Source organism: Temnothorax americanus, unplaced genomic scaffold, assembly GCF_048541705.1.
Source record: "Temnothorax americanus isolate GAGA-0224 unplaced genomic scaffold, ASM4854170v1 Scaffold4, whole genome shotgun sequence".
NCBI lineage: Eukaryota > Metazoa > Arthropoda > Insecta > Hymenoptera > Formicidae > Temnothorax > Temnothorax americanus.
The window spans coordinates 6,311,422-6,324,401 of NW_027509547.1; the positions used below are offsets into that span (position 1 = coordinate 6,311,422).

The following is a 12,980-nucleotide window of genomic DNA, read 5'->3' on the forward strand; positions in this document are numbered from 1 at the left end:
TCGGCTTGGTATTCCTGAATCATCGTCTCGATGATGTCATACACCTGATCAGAAAGAATGTAGGTATTATTTTGTGTCTTGGTCTTTCTAGGTAAAGAAACAAGAATGTATCGGTTGAGCTATATCAGATGTTTTACAAGTGTCCCAAAGCAAGTCATATACTGGTTAGAATATTGTATTTCCCGTATAATATTAACGGGCAAAACTATGGCGTTAAAATTTCAAGCGTCAAGGGGATTTTCACCATGGCTGAAACAGCTCTTTAAATTCCGACATTCCCGCATAAGATATTATAGATGTAACTTTGCGTTTTAACGCTCACACAAAAGATTTGGTCGTTTTGCCCGTAGACACGTAATTCTTCTCGATGAAATCTTCTCTTCGATACGTATGCACGCTGAATTATCCCGCTAACTTGTTCTTTTCCTTTTAAGCTGTTTTTAATTCCTTCTGACCGTCCTTGACAAATTAGAGCTTGGTTTTCCTTAGGGAAAATTCGATGACACAAATCTTGTTATATATAAACTTAATTTATTTTCAAGTTAAACTAGTCAAACTACAAGTTATAAAAAGTAAAACGTTGCTATGTTTAAATATATATAGAATTCGTAGAAAATAATTTATATTATTTAACCAAAATTTTGCTGCAAATTTTTTATTATTAATCGTGAAATGCTGCATGCATTCGTTTACATTGTATGACTACCGAAAATCATTGATCGTCCCATTTTACGTTGCTTCCTTTTGCACGATTCTCAAATTATTTCGGTGACGGCTTCTTAGAAATTAGACGGAGTCATATATTATTTTTTAAGTCATATATTTTCTTTTCTATATCTTTGTACGAAACATAAACATAGAAAAGTATCATTTTCGCAAATTGAACTTCCGCCGAAGGTAGCGAAGAATTTCCGTTAACAAAAGATCCCTCAATTCTTCCTTGCGCGCAGCTCGATAATCGAGTTAATCGCGTTCTTTCCTCCAACTTTGTTTAAAATGCAACGCCGGCAATTTTGCAATACTCGATGCAAACATTCGATCGCTTCTGCTTTCGTCGTGTGATTTCTCACGCCGCGGTCGTGCTCGGCACGCTTCCCGTTTATTCGATGCGCGATCGTAAATATAATTCGCAAAAATTCTCGGTATCAGCAAAAACGTGGATTCCACAAGCTGTAAACGGTTCTCGTTGCCGCGCGCATATACGAAACGCTGTCGCTGATCCTTGCTCTTCGATGGATTGCGATGGTGTTTGAGTAACAGGATTTCCATCGGGTGCGACGACCGTTGCGCGATCGCACAACGTGTAAATCGCACCACCATCTCTCGATCGCGATGCCGACCTAAATAAAAGTAACCCACATTCGGTTTTTCCGCAACGATCATTGCGGCTCTCGCGCTTGTCTCTCACACTTTGACCGTTTATAATCTTCGTGTTCGGGGGGTTCAACTTCCCCTTCAAGTCCGTACTTTTTACGACAATAATTGTCGGCACTGAGAATTCTTGCTTTCTCACTTTTATGGAATATATCATCACTTATTACTCGCAACAAATGTTTTGGAGTCGCTAAAGATTTAATAAAGAGATTGTGCTTCGCAGACGTCTCACTTCCAGCTAGCATTTTTCAGAAGTTAATATAACACTAACTTCTCGAACTTTATTAAATAAAGCCTATAATTATTGTGACAAAATAGGTTTGATAATTTAATCTATGAGCGATTTGTTTTATTGCACAAGGAATGCACAGTATTAATAGTGCGTGGCACCGTAGCATGAAAAATAGATCGGCGAAAGCTATGGATATATGGAAACGAGACCAATATGGAAGTCGCGGAATAGAAATTACATATACATTGTTCTTTTAAACGATTATTTTCCAAAGATGGTGTTTTTCGTTACTCGGGAGATAATTCATATTTCGTGACGATACTCGATCAGAGATCATTGAAACCAAACAACTTTTGCCAAAATCGGAGCAACGATCGGCGAAGCCTTCCTTCCAATTTCGAGAATTTTCCGGAAATTCGTTTCAAAACACAGACCGTTTTGCACAGTTATTACTCACGTACTGTCGCGAGCTGGATTTGAAATCGGAAAGGAGCTTTGCCAACGTTGGAATAATGATTGGCGACGACAGTTTGGGGTTGGTGGCCGCTTCGCGAGAGAGCCAACCGACCCGGGGGGGGGCGGGCGGGGGGAGAGGGGGACAGAGAGGACGAGAGGGGGCTAACGAGTGAGTCATCGTTGAGCCAGGCCAGGCCTTAGCAGCCGCAGGTCAGGAGAGGAAGACACTTTTAGCCCACATTTCTTCCTCGCCTTCTCTCTCCTTTTCGCGTTCACGGCGTTTCTTTATTTTTATCCGCCGTCCGTTTATTCTCGGATCCCCCGTCCGTTTCTTCCTTTCCGCCTACTTTTTTCCCGCGTCGTCGCGGAATATCCCACCCCTCATCCGCAACGCTGCATGTGGCTGTCGCGAACCGGTCGTCCTCAGACGACGGCCCTCACCCCTCTGAGATTCGTCTTAGGTCCCGGCTTCTGCGACTTCTCTCACAATTGTCGCTTACGTAAATCGTAGAGCGGGAATCCACGAGACCCTAGCGCTTTTTATTTTCCAATGATACAAATATATGTACGAGGCATTCCGAGAAGTCTCTTCGGGTTTCCGAGAGATCTCCATCTCCTCGAGATACAGAAGACGACGCGAGCTGAGCCATTTTATGAATTAACATTTCAGGAAACATTCCAGGAAACATTCAGAGATAATTGCGCTACTATTAATCGCGGTGTACGCAACAACTGGCATACGTAGATCTCTTTCTCCGCGTTCGTTGATCGCGGAGAGCCTTCACTCGCGAGATACCCATTTTCAGAAATTCTTTCGAAAATTTATCGCTTCTCTAAATCCGTTCGAGGCTTCGAATTCTGCTCGAATGCTTCGGCTGCCTGATCGTGAGATAATTGAATTTCGGATCTTCGTGTTTTTAGGTTTCTGAAGTCCGATCGCTTCTCGCATCCTTAGATTCTCTTCCAGATGCTCCACATTTCTAGGATTCCGAATCCGTGATCTTACACAAGCGCAATGACCGAATTTCTAAAATCTCTTATATTTTTGAGATCTTCAAGATTTCTGATTTCTGATGTATGCGTTTATTGCGTTTATAATCCAAGTAAATAAATTAATTTGCCTGATCGATCATTCATTAAATATTTACCTCGACCTACATATAGAGTGTTTTAGAGATATCGTGTGCCCATCTTTCCAAACATACAAATGAGTGATTAAACTAAAACGCTCGCGAGATCATGTCAAATTAATGACGCGAGGTAAGATTGATGTGGCGTGACATTATACCTCCAATATTTCTCACGAAGAGGAAAAACATCTATATATTTGTAAAAATTCGTAAATCACAAATGATGATTCTCTAAACGAGAATCTATAACGATCCACAAAGTAGCCTGTAAATAGAGGATGAGATCGTTGCGCGAGTTATAATTATTTCGGAACACGCGGGACGTATATATCCGAGTTAATCAATAAGTTGGCTCGGCGACGTTTCTCCCAGGGTTTCTAACAGATATAGAATCGCGACCGACCATGTACTCATTGTTTATCGTCGACAAGCGTTGTGTACGTTTCATATATGTATATTATACGTTCGAAAGCAGGTACGCGCCCCGGCTTTGTTCGGCGTTAATTTTCGCTTTGTGCAAATTAATCTAATCATTGTCTTCGACGACGAGCTACTCGCGGGACTAACAGAATTGAACGTTAAACAGAAAATTAAAAAATATCGTCTGGCATTTTCCCTTACATTTATCACAACTTAGGATTAATGGCCAGTCTACGATGAGTCGTTAGACGTTATAGTCAGATGTCGGAAAAGAATCGGAAAAAGTCATAAGCGATTGGCCAAATGCCATCTCTTACGATCACCGATTACAGACTTCCGATTGCCTTACGATACGCTTATGACTATTTCTTCTGGACTCTCTTCCGACATCTGACTAACGACTCAGTATAGACTAGCCTTAATAATAATATATATACGTAAAACATCAACATTTTTCTCATTAATTAATTACCGAATGTTTCAGGTGGACACCGGGAGTTCCACAAGCGGCATCGAGACTTATGCGAGGACACGCTTCTGCCGAACGGCGCGGTCGCCGCTGCCGCTGCCGCCGCCGCCGTCGCCGATCCGTCGACGACGACGGTGAGCGGCTGCACGAGTCCTGGACCGGGTTGTCCCGTGCTGAGCATCTCCGGCCCGCCGACCCCGCAGCCGGCCGACATCGACAGCCACCCGGCGTCCCGCGTGCTGCCGTTCCTTTACCTCGGTAACGGCCGGGACGCCGCCGATCTGCAGCTACTGCGCGCCCTCGGCGCCACCCGGGTGCTGAACGTCACATCGCAGCTGCCCGGCTACCACGAGGAACGGGGTATCACGTACAGGCAGATACCCGCCTCGGACTCCGGCCATCAGAACCTCAAGCAGTACTTCGAGGAAGCGTTCGATTTCATCGGTGAGTGCTTTTGCTTCAAGTTTTTCTCTCTTTTGTATTGTCGGAGAGATCATGGAATAAGAGTTTAAATAAGAGCCAGATTTAATCCGAAAACGGGCACCTGATTTTTTTTTATAAATGGTCACCTGGGGTGATTTTTACATCCCCATTCAAAGTCATTGTTACTATTTATATATTGTTTATTGTTTTATAATTTATTAGTATTTGGGGACAATATGTATATAGATTTACTCAACATTTTCTTAAAAAATTAAAGAGAAACGAAAAATATTAAAAAAACGAAAGAAGCATATTAAAATTACTGTTGACGTGAGCTTCATTTTTTCGATACTGGGATGTAAAAATCACCCCAGGCGTTGGTTCCCGGGTTAAACGAGGGACTGCCTTTTTAGAACAATGGTAGAACATATATTATTTTACGTTGTCGTCGTCTGTGCAGCTTTCTAAAAGTAACAGGCTCTTTATTCACAATTTGAAAAATGTTGTCGAGAGGATTAAACGAGGGACTGCCTTTTTAGAACAATGGCAGAACATCGGGTATTATTTTACGTTGCCGTCATCTGTGCAGCTTTCCAAAAGTAACAGGCTTTTTATTCAAAATTTGAAAAATATTGTCGAGAGAACTGTTTTCTGCTAATTGTTTAGAAACATCCCTCTTTCCCTTGAACACAATTTCGCAACAACAACGAAATAAATCAAAGTCGACACGCCAATCTTTGGCCCTCGATATCCGACACGATGATCGTCGGTTGAACGTAATTTCCACGATTACGCCGGCGGCACGCTTCCTGCCGTTCTTCTTCCGGTCGCTCCGTTGCGTTCATTCCGTTATTTCGCGGCAAGTAGTAGCGAGCCCATGGACGGAAACAGGGTGTAACCAGGCGTTTCCGGTGGACCATTGAACCAGAGCGCCCGAACAGCAGGAGACCAGAAGAACCTTCCATTCATGAAGGCATGAGTCATGCGCGCGCGCGCGCGCTTGAAACGTAAGAGACTTCCCCCCTTCACCCTTTGACCCTGCGTTTTCTTTCTCCTCCTTCATCCTTGACGTCGTCGAACTCCTTCTCTCGCGCGTTCTTCACGCGCTATTCTACGAGCGCACCGCGCATCTGCGAGAGGAGAGGAGACGTGAGAGGGAGGGGAATTACGCGTGGAAGGGAAGCAGGGTAGCAGTCGTGCGTGGCGATTGTAAGGGCTCGAAAAGGGACGAAAGGGAGAGAGAGAGAGAGAGAGAGAGAGAGAGGGATGGAGGAAAACGGGCCTCCTCCCGAGCGTGCAACTGGTGGAATGCCGGTTGAATAAACCGACTCCGCACCCTGTCGTCGTTGTGGCACCCGATCCTGAAGTTTACTTTCGAGAAACTCATTCCTTCACGCATCGTGATTCGCTTAATCACAAATTCGACGATGCCGAATAGCTATCTTTTTTTTTCCTTTTTTTCTGTCGAGACTTGCAATTTTTTTTCCACGCGTCTTCGCTGTAGATAAAGAATATCTTTTTTCTTCTTTTATTACGAACTTGAAAATGTTTAAATTATTAAGATTAACAAGTGTATTTTCAAGTGTATGTAATTACTTTCCTATTTTTATCTAGACCTGTAATTTTTTCGTACCTTGCATCTTTTCGATAAAAAACGTAACAAAAATCTTTTCCTCTATTATTAGAATCGATTTAGAAGTGTTTAGATTATTATTAAGGTTTAATAAAGATATTTGAGTGTACGTTTCTTCCTTTTTTATCGGCTAGACTTGTAATTTCTCTGCGTTATGCATCTTTTCAGTGAAGAACATAAAAGATATTTCTTTCCATTTTTATTATGATCGGCTTAAAAATGTTCACATTATTCTTAAGATTTAGTAAGTTATTTAAGCGTGTATGTATTTATTTTTTCTCCTTTTTTATTGGCCAGACTTGCAATTTCTCCGCGTCGTGCGTCTTCTCGGTGCACGATATCTTTTTTCTTCTTTTATCATGATCGATTTAAAAGTATACGGATTAACAAGGTCTAGTATTAAGATATGTCTTGAGAAGCGCACGATTAAAGTTATCTTCCGAAAGATGCGATCAACTTGTCCCACGCAGTCACGTAGTCGAATTCTCTCGCAGTGCGATAGAACGTTTGCATAGTCTGCATAGGATCCGGGCGATGCAGTGACTCACGCTGGCGATACGATAGCGTCCCCCATATATTGCATAACCCGAGTCGGTCGTTCGGGTTTCACGACTGTTTCGTTTCAACATTTACGAGCTCGACATGTTCATATTTTTCAAAAGTACGCGTCGCACAAAGCGTGAATCTTGAAATCTTTGTTTCGCAGTGTTACAAAGAAGATTTCGAACTAAATACAAGCAAACGCATATATTTTCTGCACGCTGCAGTAGAGTGATCTACAGTCTCGTAGATCAGCATGAATATATGTTTTTAATCAGAACGTAGTTCTTGAATGATTACGGAGCAATAAGACATTTAAAAATATTACCAATATGTTTCATTTTGTATATTGAAAAGAAATTAAATTCAATAACTACAAAATATGCTGCCGTTTTTTCGTGCATCTTTCTGTTGACTTTTTACGAAATTTGAGATTATTGTTAAATTAAGAATAAATTAGAGCAGGTATTTTCTTATCGTAATTGAAAAGTGATAGTTTTCCCTTCGATCGTTGAATAACTTTTCATCATCACTATTGTAAAAAAGAAACGAAACACGCATTTATCTCGCAATTTGTCTCCTGTTCCAGAGGAAGCGCGGAAGGCTGGAAGCAGCGTGCTGGTACACTGTCAAGCTGGTGTGTCGCGCAGCGCAACAATCGCGATCGCTTACATAATGCGGCACAAAGGCCTGTCGATGGTGGAGGCGTACAAACTGGTGAAAAACGCGCGTCCGATCATCAGTCCGAACCTGAACTTCATGGGTCAGCTGTTGGAGCTCGAGCAGGGCCTGCGGGCGTCCGGTGACGTCGCCAACTTCGCGCCGGAGGAGCCCACGACGGCGACGGCAACGTCAACGACGACGACGACGACGTCGTCGACGGCAGCGACGACGACGGGCAGTTGTCATCAGTGCAGGTGGAGTCATCAGCCTAACAGCGAGGAGGTAGTCACCTCCGGCTGTAGCGTCTGAGGCCGGGCACCTCTCTCGTATCTTCTTCTTCCGGTCTCTTTCGAGAGTACCGGATCGTCGGCGACGGCGTCGGTGCCGCAAAGACGCAAACATATCCTGAGAGATCACTAAAAGTGAATGTCGACGTCCTTCCTGTGCCTCTACGCGACAAACCCGGACGAATAAAAACGTGGTTCGCGGGATTGGATCGCCGAGATCGTTTGAAGATACCGGATTCAACCGTACGAAGATTCTGCAAGCAGGAACAATGATCCTCACGGCGTTCTTTTTCACGAAATCCCGGAATGCGAATCTGCGGAATTTTCGGTTTTTCCAATCTTCGCGTCACACGACATTTGACTTGTCGAGTTTTTCACTTCAGGCTCTTCAGCCTAGAAATTAGTGGCTTTTAAGTCTTTTTTTAAAGAATTAGTACGTTTTTCCCCCGGATTCTGTGCCTTCGGGACGACCATTCAATTAAAAATGGTGAAGTCAAACTGCCGAACTGACAAATCGCGACTTATTAAGGGACTCGAAGGGACACAAATGTGTGAAGAAGACACGTCGTATTTTTACGAAAGATGATTTATCTCTATGGATGATTAAATTATTATTCCTTATTAGTGCCACATACAGAAATTAGTCCATATGTCCTACATGCAATAATAAATCGAAACGTTACGAATGCGATGTAACTTCTTCATACGTATATCCAGAAAAAAAATAGTTACAGGGAGATTCTCCACTGCGGAGAAGCGTAAAGTGGCAGGGAGCGTATTTCACGTGAGAAGAATTTGAGCATGCTCGCTTCCAGCTTCGATAACGAGCAGCAGCGCGTCGCGATTATTTATTTTCGAGTGACGTTCGCGCGAACGGTGAACATAACTTGTACTTACGACACACAGTGTTCCATAATACGCCTGGTCGAGTCAATAGAGAGGCAAGTGAAAACATGCAGAATGCTCGCCTACGAGCTTCTCATTAAACGGTTGACTGTCGTCTGACATTGTTTATGTAAGAGGAAGCGAGGGAGGAAGATACGAAATCGGCGGAAGTAATTGTTCCAATGATTAATTATAGGCAGCTTATAAACATGGAAATGAAACTCAGGACAATACATTGAAAATTTATTCTCATAATTTTGATATTGATGATATTGATTATTAGAGATCTATAAGTTTCTATTATTGAGATATTATTTAACGTTAGACATATATACATTTCACAGTTTGAGCACATGTTAATATAAAAGTTAACAGTATATACATAATTATTCCCAAATTAGTTAGCCTCACTGATCTTACGCGACACTCTTTAAACTTCGAAAGTCCAATCTTTTCATTAACATGAAAAGGCAGTTTAAGTCAATATAGCACGCACAAAAAGTAAATCTAAATTGGTGAAACCCATGTTCTTTGATCTTCCTACTAGACATAATACTTTTTTCAATTTTTAATCAGTAAAACCGGACGCTTGCCTCTCAATTGACTTCCTGCAAGCCAGGCATGAATTTTTAGTAGAATTATTTTCTGTATGGAGAAGATAATCGTCGACTCAACATGTACGGGGTGTCACGAGGACAGAAATATCGACATTCTAGTCGTTCAATTAACAGAAATATGTTTTCGCAGTAATAGAGTTTCATCTCAGGTAATTTTTATTTTTGGTACGATGTATTTTCTGTTAAGTCACATTAATGAGAGCGGCAACAATTAAATTAATTTTCAATGTGAGATCGATTAACGTGAAATCGATAAACGTTAAATGTTATGATAGTGGACACGGCTGCACGTTCGGAATTTGATTCTAGTTGTCTCTTCCGATGCAAAAACAATATTTCGGGAGAGATATTACGTATTTTTATAGTATTATAGTTTGTTTTTAGCCGGCATTTTATTTTGTGTGGACAAATAGAGGATTATTTTGTACTATTTTCAAAAGCTTTTATTTAGAATGAAATGTATTTAATAAAAAATGAAACGTACGCGATTATGAGCGAAGAAAGTAAAAAGTTTTTTTTTCGAGAACGTGCAATTGTGCTACTGATAAAATATCGTTCATAAGTATTTGCTTATTCATGTTCGTATTCAGCATTAAGCTTTTTAATTGCATATTATAGAACAAGCTTCCAAAAATATCGTAGAGATGATGGGAATGCAAAATCCGAACGAGGCAGTAGCATTGCACAAAATGTATAATGTTGCAATCTTTTAAAAAAATATTTTTCTATACTGTGTGGATATTTTCCAATGATGTGAAGATATGAAGATGAGGATTTTTATCTTAAAAACGCCGTTTTATTTAACATTAAAGATCAGCCAATAAATGCAGGTTGATGGTTTATTATCTATTTCTCTAAAGAAAATTGTCGATTCTATCTGTAGGCAAATACGTATACTCGATCTACTTATGGTGTATTTCTTCTCTCGAGACACCCTGTGCATCAGCATCACGTAAAACGGAATGTTAATTTAATGGTGGGTCTTCTGTGTGGAAGAAAGGAACTGTTCATTAAATAAAATTGGAACGATCATTAGCACTTAGTTAATACATCCAGATAAATTAAAAAACAATGGTGAGGGAGAAAGAGAGAGAGAGCGCTAAGACGACAGGAGAGAAGAATATATAGGTACAATAAAGCGAATCGATCGAAACTATTATAACCAAGAGCGGGGGAGTTCGCATGTGCGTCTGCATTTCGATTGCGGCACACAATTGCGTTGATATTTGATAAAGGAGAAATAATAATATATCGTTCACTGAGAATAGCTTAGTTCGTTAAGCTCCCTTAGCATTTAAGGATCTGGTTGAGGTCCAACCATCGTGATCTAGTCGTTTGTTGGGATGATGATATGTACGATGATGCGAATGAGGCGAGACACACGAAGCGCGAAGATGCTCTTGTAGTTTACGGTAACGGGGGGAGAGTTAATGGTCGTGTAATTGCGCAAAATGTATGTAATTATTAGACGATAAGACACAAGGAATATTTTTTTTTTGCAAGGATTAAGAATCGGAGGATCTTAGTTGTAGTTGGATTTGTACATGAGCGCTCCATGCACATTTATCCAGACAAAATCGCTCTTAAAGATACGACCAAAAAACACGACGCAAGCGAGTGTTCCAAAGCGAGGTGCGTCAGCTTTTACAGCTGCGTTTGCAACGTAGACGAGAATTACCGCCGTGCAAACAACGATCTCGCGGTTCGACCAACCGAAATATCACGCGGTCACGATGGCGCCTTGTTAACGATTTAATTACAGCCGAGACAATAACTTCGTGATGAAGCTAATATCGCGAATCGCGGGAGAAGGAGTTGCGAACGACGGGGGGGAAGGTGAAGAAAGAACCAAGTTCCTTAAGATTTTGTCTACGACGACGAATTCGGTTAATTAATTCAATCTTGAAACAAAACGGTACATATCAGCGAAGCGTTGCCTTGCGATAAACGACAGAGAACTGAAAAAAAAAATAGTCGTAGAGGCGCACGGTGTAGACAATTAAACGATTAGTTACCTTGCCAGCGATCGAGAGCGGAGAGAGGAGAGGGTTGATATAGAAGCGTAGTACCTGTTGCATCACAAAGTGTGTGTATGTGTTTTATCGAGACACCGGCAATAACTAATACGACGACTTGCGATAAATCGTGGCGTTTTTCATTATTCAAAGGGCAGCGTAATCAAAATGCTTAATTGATCAGTGGTCAATTAATTTGGCTTTCGAAACGCGATTCGTTTTCCCTTGAGGCTCGTTGTAACGAATGAATGGAACTCTGGAGGATAAATCAGATTTTGAATAAAAAGTGGCACTCGATAACACTTTCGCTTATTTTACCTTTCTGCTCGTCGGAAAAGCTCGAAATGTAATTTTTTTTAAGCAACAAGAGTTTTTCGTTTTAATCTGATTTAACTTCCAGTTCCATTAATTTTTCTTTTTTTTTTTATCACATCTTATTTATTCGTAAATTTTACTTAAATTTTATTTAGTCTTTTAAATCCAATTGACACATTTTTGCATTAACTGTTAATTAGAATTGTAGTTTCTCGAAATGGCTTTAGAAGTGGTTTTAAAAATTATTTAATGTCGTCTCGAAGAACAGTCTCTCAATTAAATGGATACGCTTCTACGCGTAAGCAATCAAACTGGAAATTATTTATTGCACGTCGTCGTATCTTTTTATTGTTAAAGGGTGCCTGCGAAGGGTCGCTTGCCCTTTCGAGATGTTTGCGCCTTTTGGAAGTATCTTCTTGCGAACCAATCGATATATTTCTCATTAAATGCGACATGAAGTATTTTAACAAAGTTTTATACAACATTTTGGAAAATCACGTCGTGAAGCTTTACGGGTCAAACTATTTCCGGGGTCTTTTAGCGGAATAAGTTGCGATAATAAGACAAACGGATCCTCGAGGGATCAAAGCGTACATTTCGAAAGGATAAGAACAAAGGGCAGACGTATGAGAAAATGGATTTGAAGGTGGGAGACCCCAAGTGTATGATCGGATCCCAACGATTTGTAATGTACAGCTACGTAGTGATTAGGAAACATAGCGTAAAGATGTAACTATATTGCGTATGTGCGTGCAAGTATTGTATTATATTAAAAATTTATTTAGTTATTTTATGAATAAAAAATGCAAACTCTTTTTGCCGGTTCATATTGGGGCTTGTTTCAATGCTACACTTCCACGTACGTCGCCATCGGGCGATTCTTTTCTATTCCATCTTATCTCACTTTAAATCACACAATATAAATTAATTGAAAAGCAATCATTCACGCAGAATGATTATATCAATGAGCATAGAGAAAAGCAAATGCAAGAAACTTTTCTTCAAACAAACTTCTATAAGACGTCTAGTTGTCTTTAATATGTCGAAAGGAATAAGGACTGGAATACAGTAAATCATTGAACGGCTGACAATAAAAGTCTTTCTTCAAACAATTTTACACATTGTTACATCACCCCGCGTAGTACACAAGTTTGTCGCGGGGAGGTCTTTCTAATCAAATGCATCGATTAATCGCTACAATCATCTGTGTGTCTATATATACAGAATTTTGTACGGTTCGCGTATAATAATAATAATAGTAATAGTAATAAAATAATAAAATGATTTATAATATTACATTATCGTGTATTGCAAGTATAAAACTTACATAGAACGTCCATTCTTACATTATTACAATAGAAAACGGATTAAGTCGCTTACGTCATAATCGGCACTTTCACGTGGTTTCAATGTATCTGCTCGATTGGAAACACAGTGAAACAAAAAAAAAACGGCAATTAATCGGCAATAGAGATAGCAAATATATCGACAATAAACGTGCGATCTGTGCCTGCGACCAAA

At 40.6% G+C, this 12,980-nt stretch overlaps 1 protein-coding gene across 5 annotated transcripts in view; it reads left to right on the plus strand.

Moving 5' to 3' along the window:
* LOC143902610 (dual specificity protein phosphatase 10) overlaps positions 1-12,286 on the plus strand; it is a 29,719-nt gene extending 17,433 nt beyond the window's left edge. For all 5 annotated transcript variants that reach the window (XM_077415663.1, XM_077415666.1, XM_077415665.1 and 2 more), the window contains exons 3-4: positions 4,097-4,525; positions 7,267-12,286. In XM_077415663.1, the coding sequence (XP_077271789.1) occupies positions 4,097-4,525; positions 7,267-7,649 (812 nt within the window). In that variant the 3' untranslated portion in view covers positions 7,650-12,286. The remainder of the gene's footprint in view (positions 1-4,096; positions 4,526-7,266) is intronic.
* Positions 12,287-12,980: the final 694 nt, after the last annotated feature.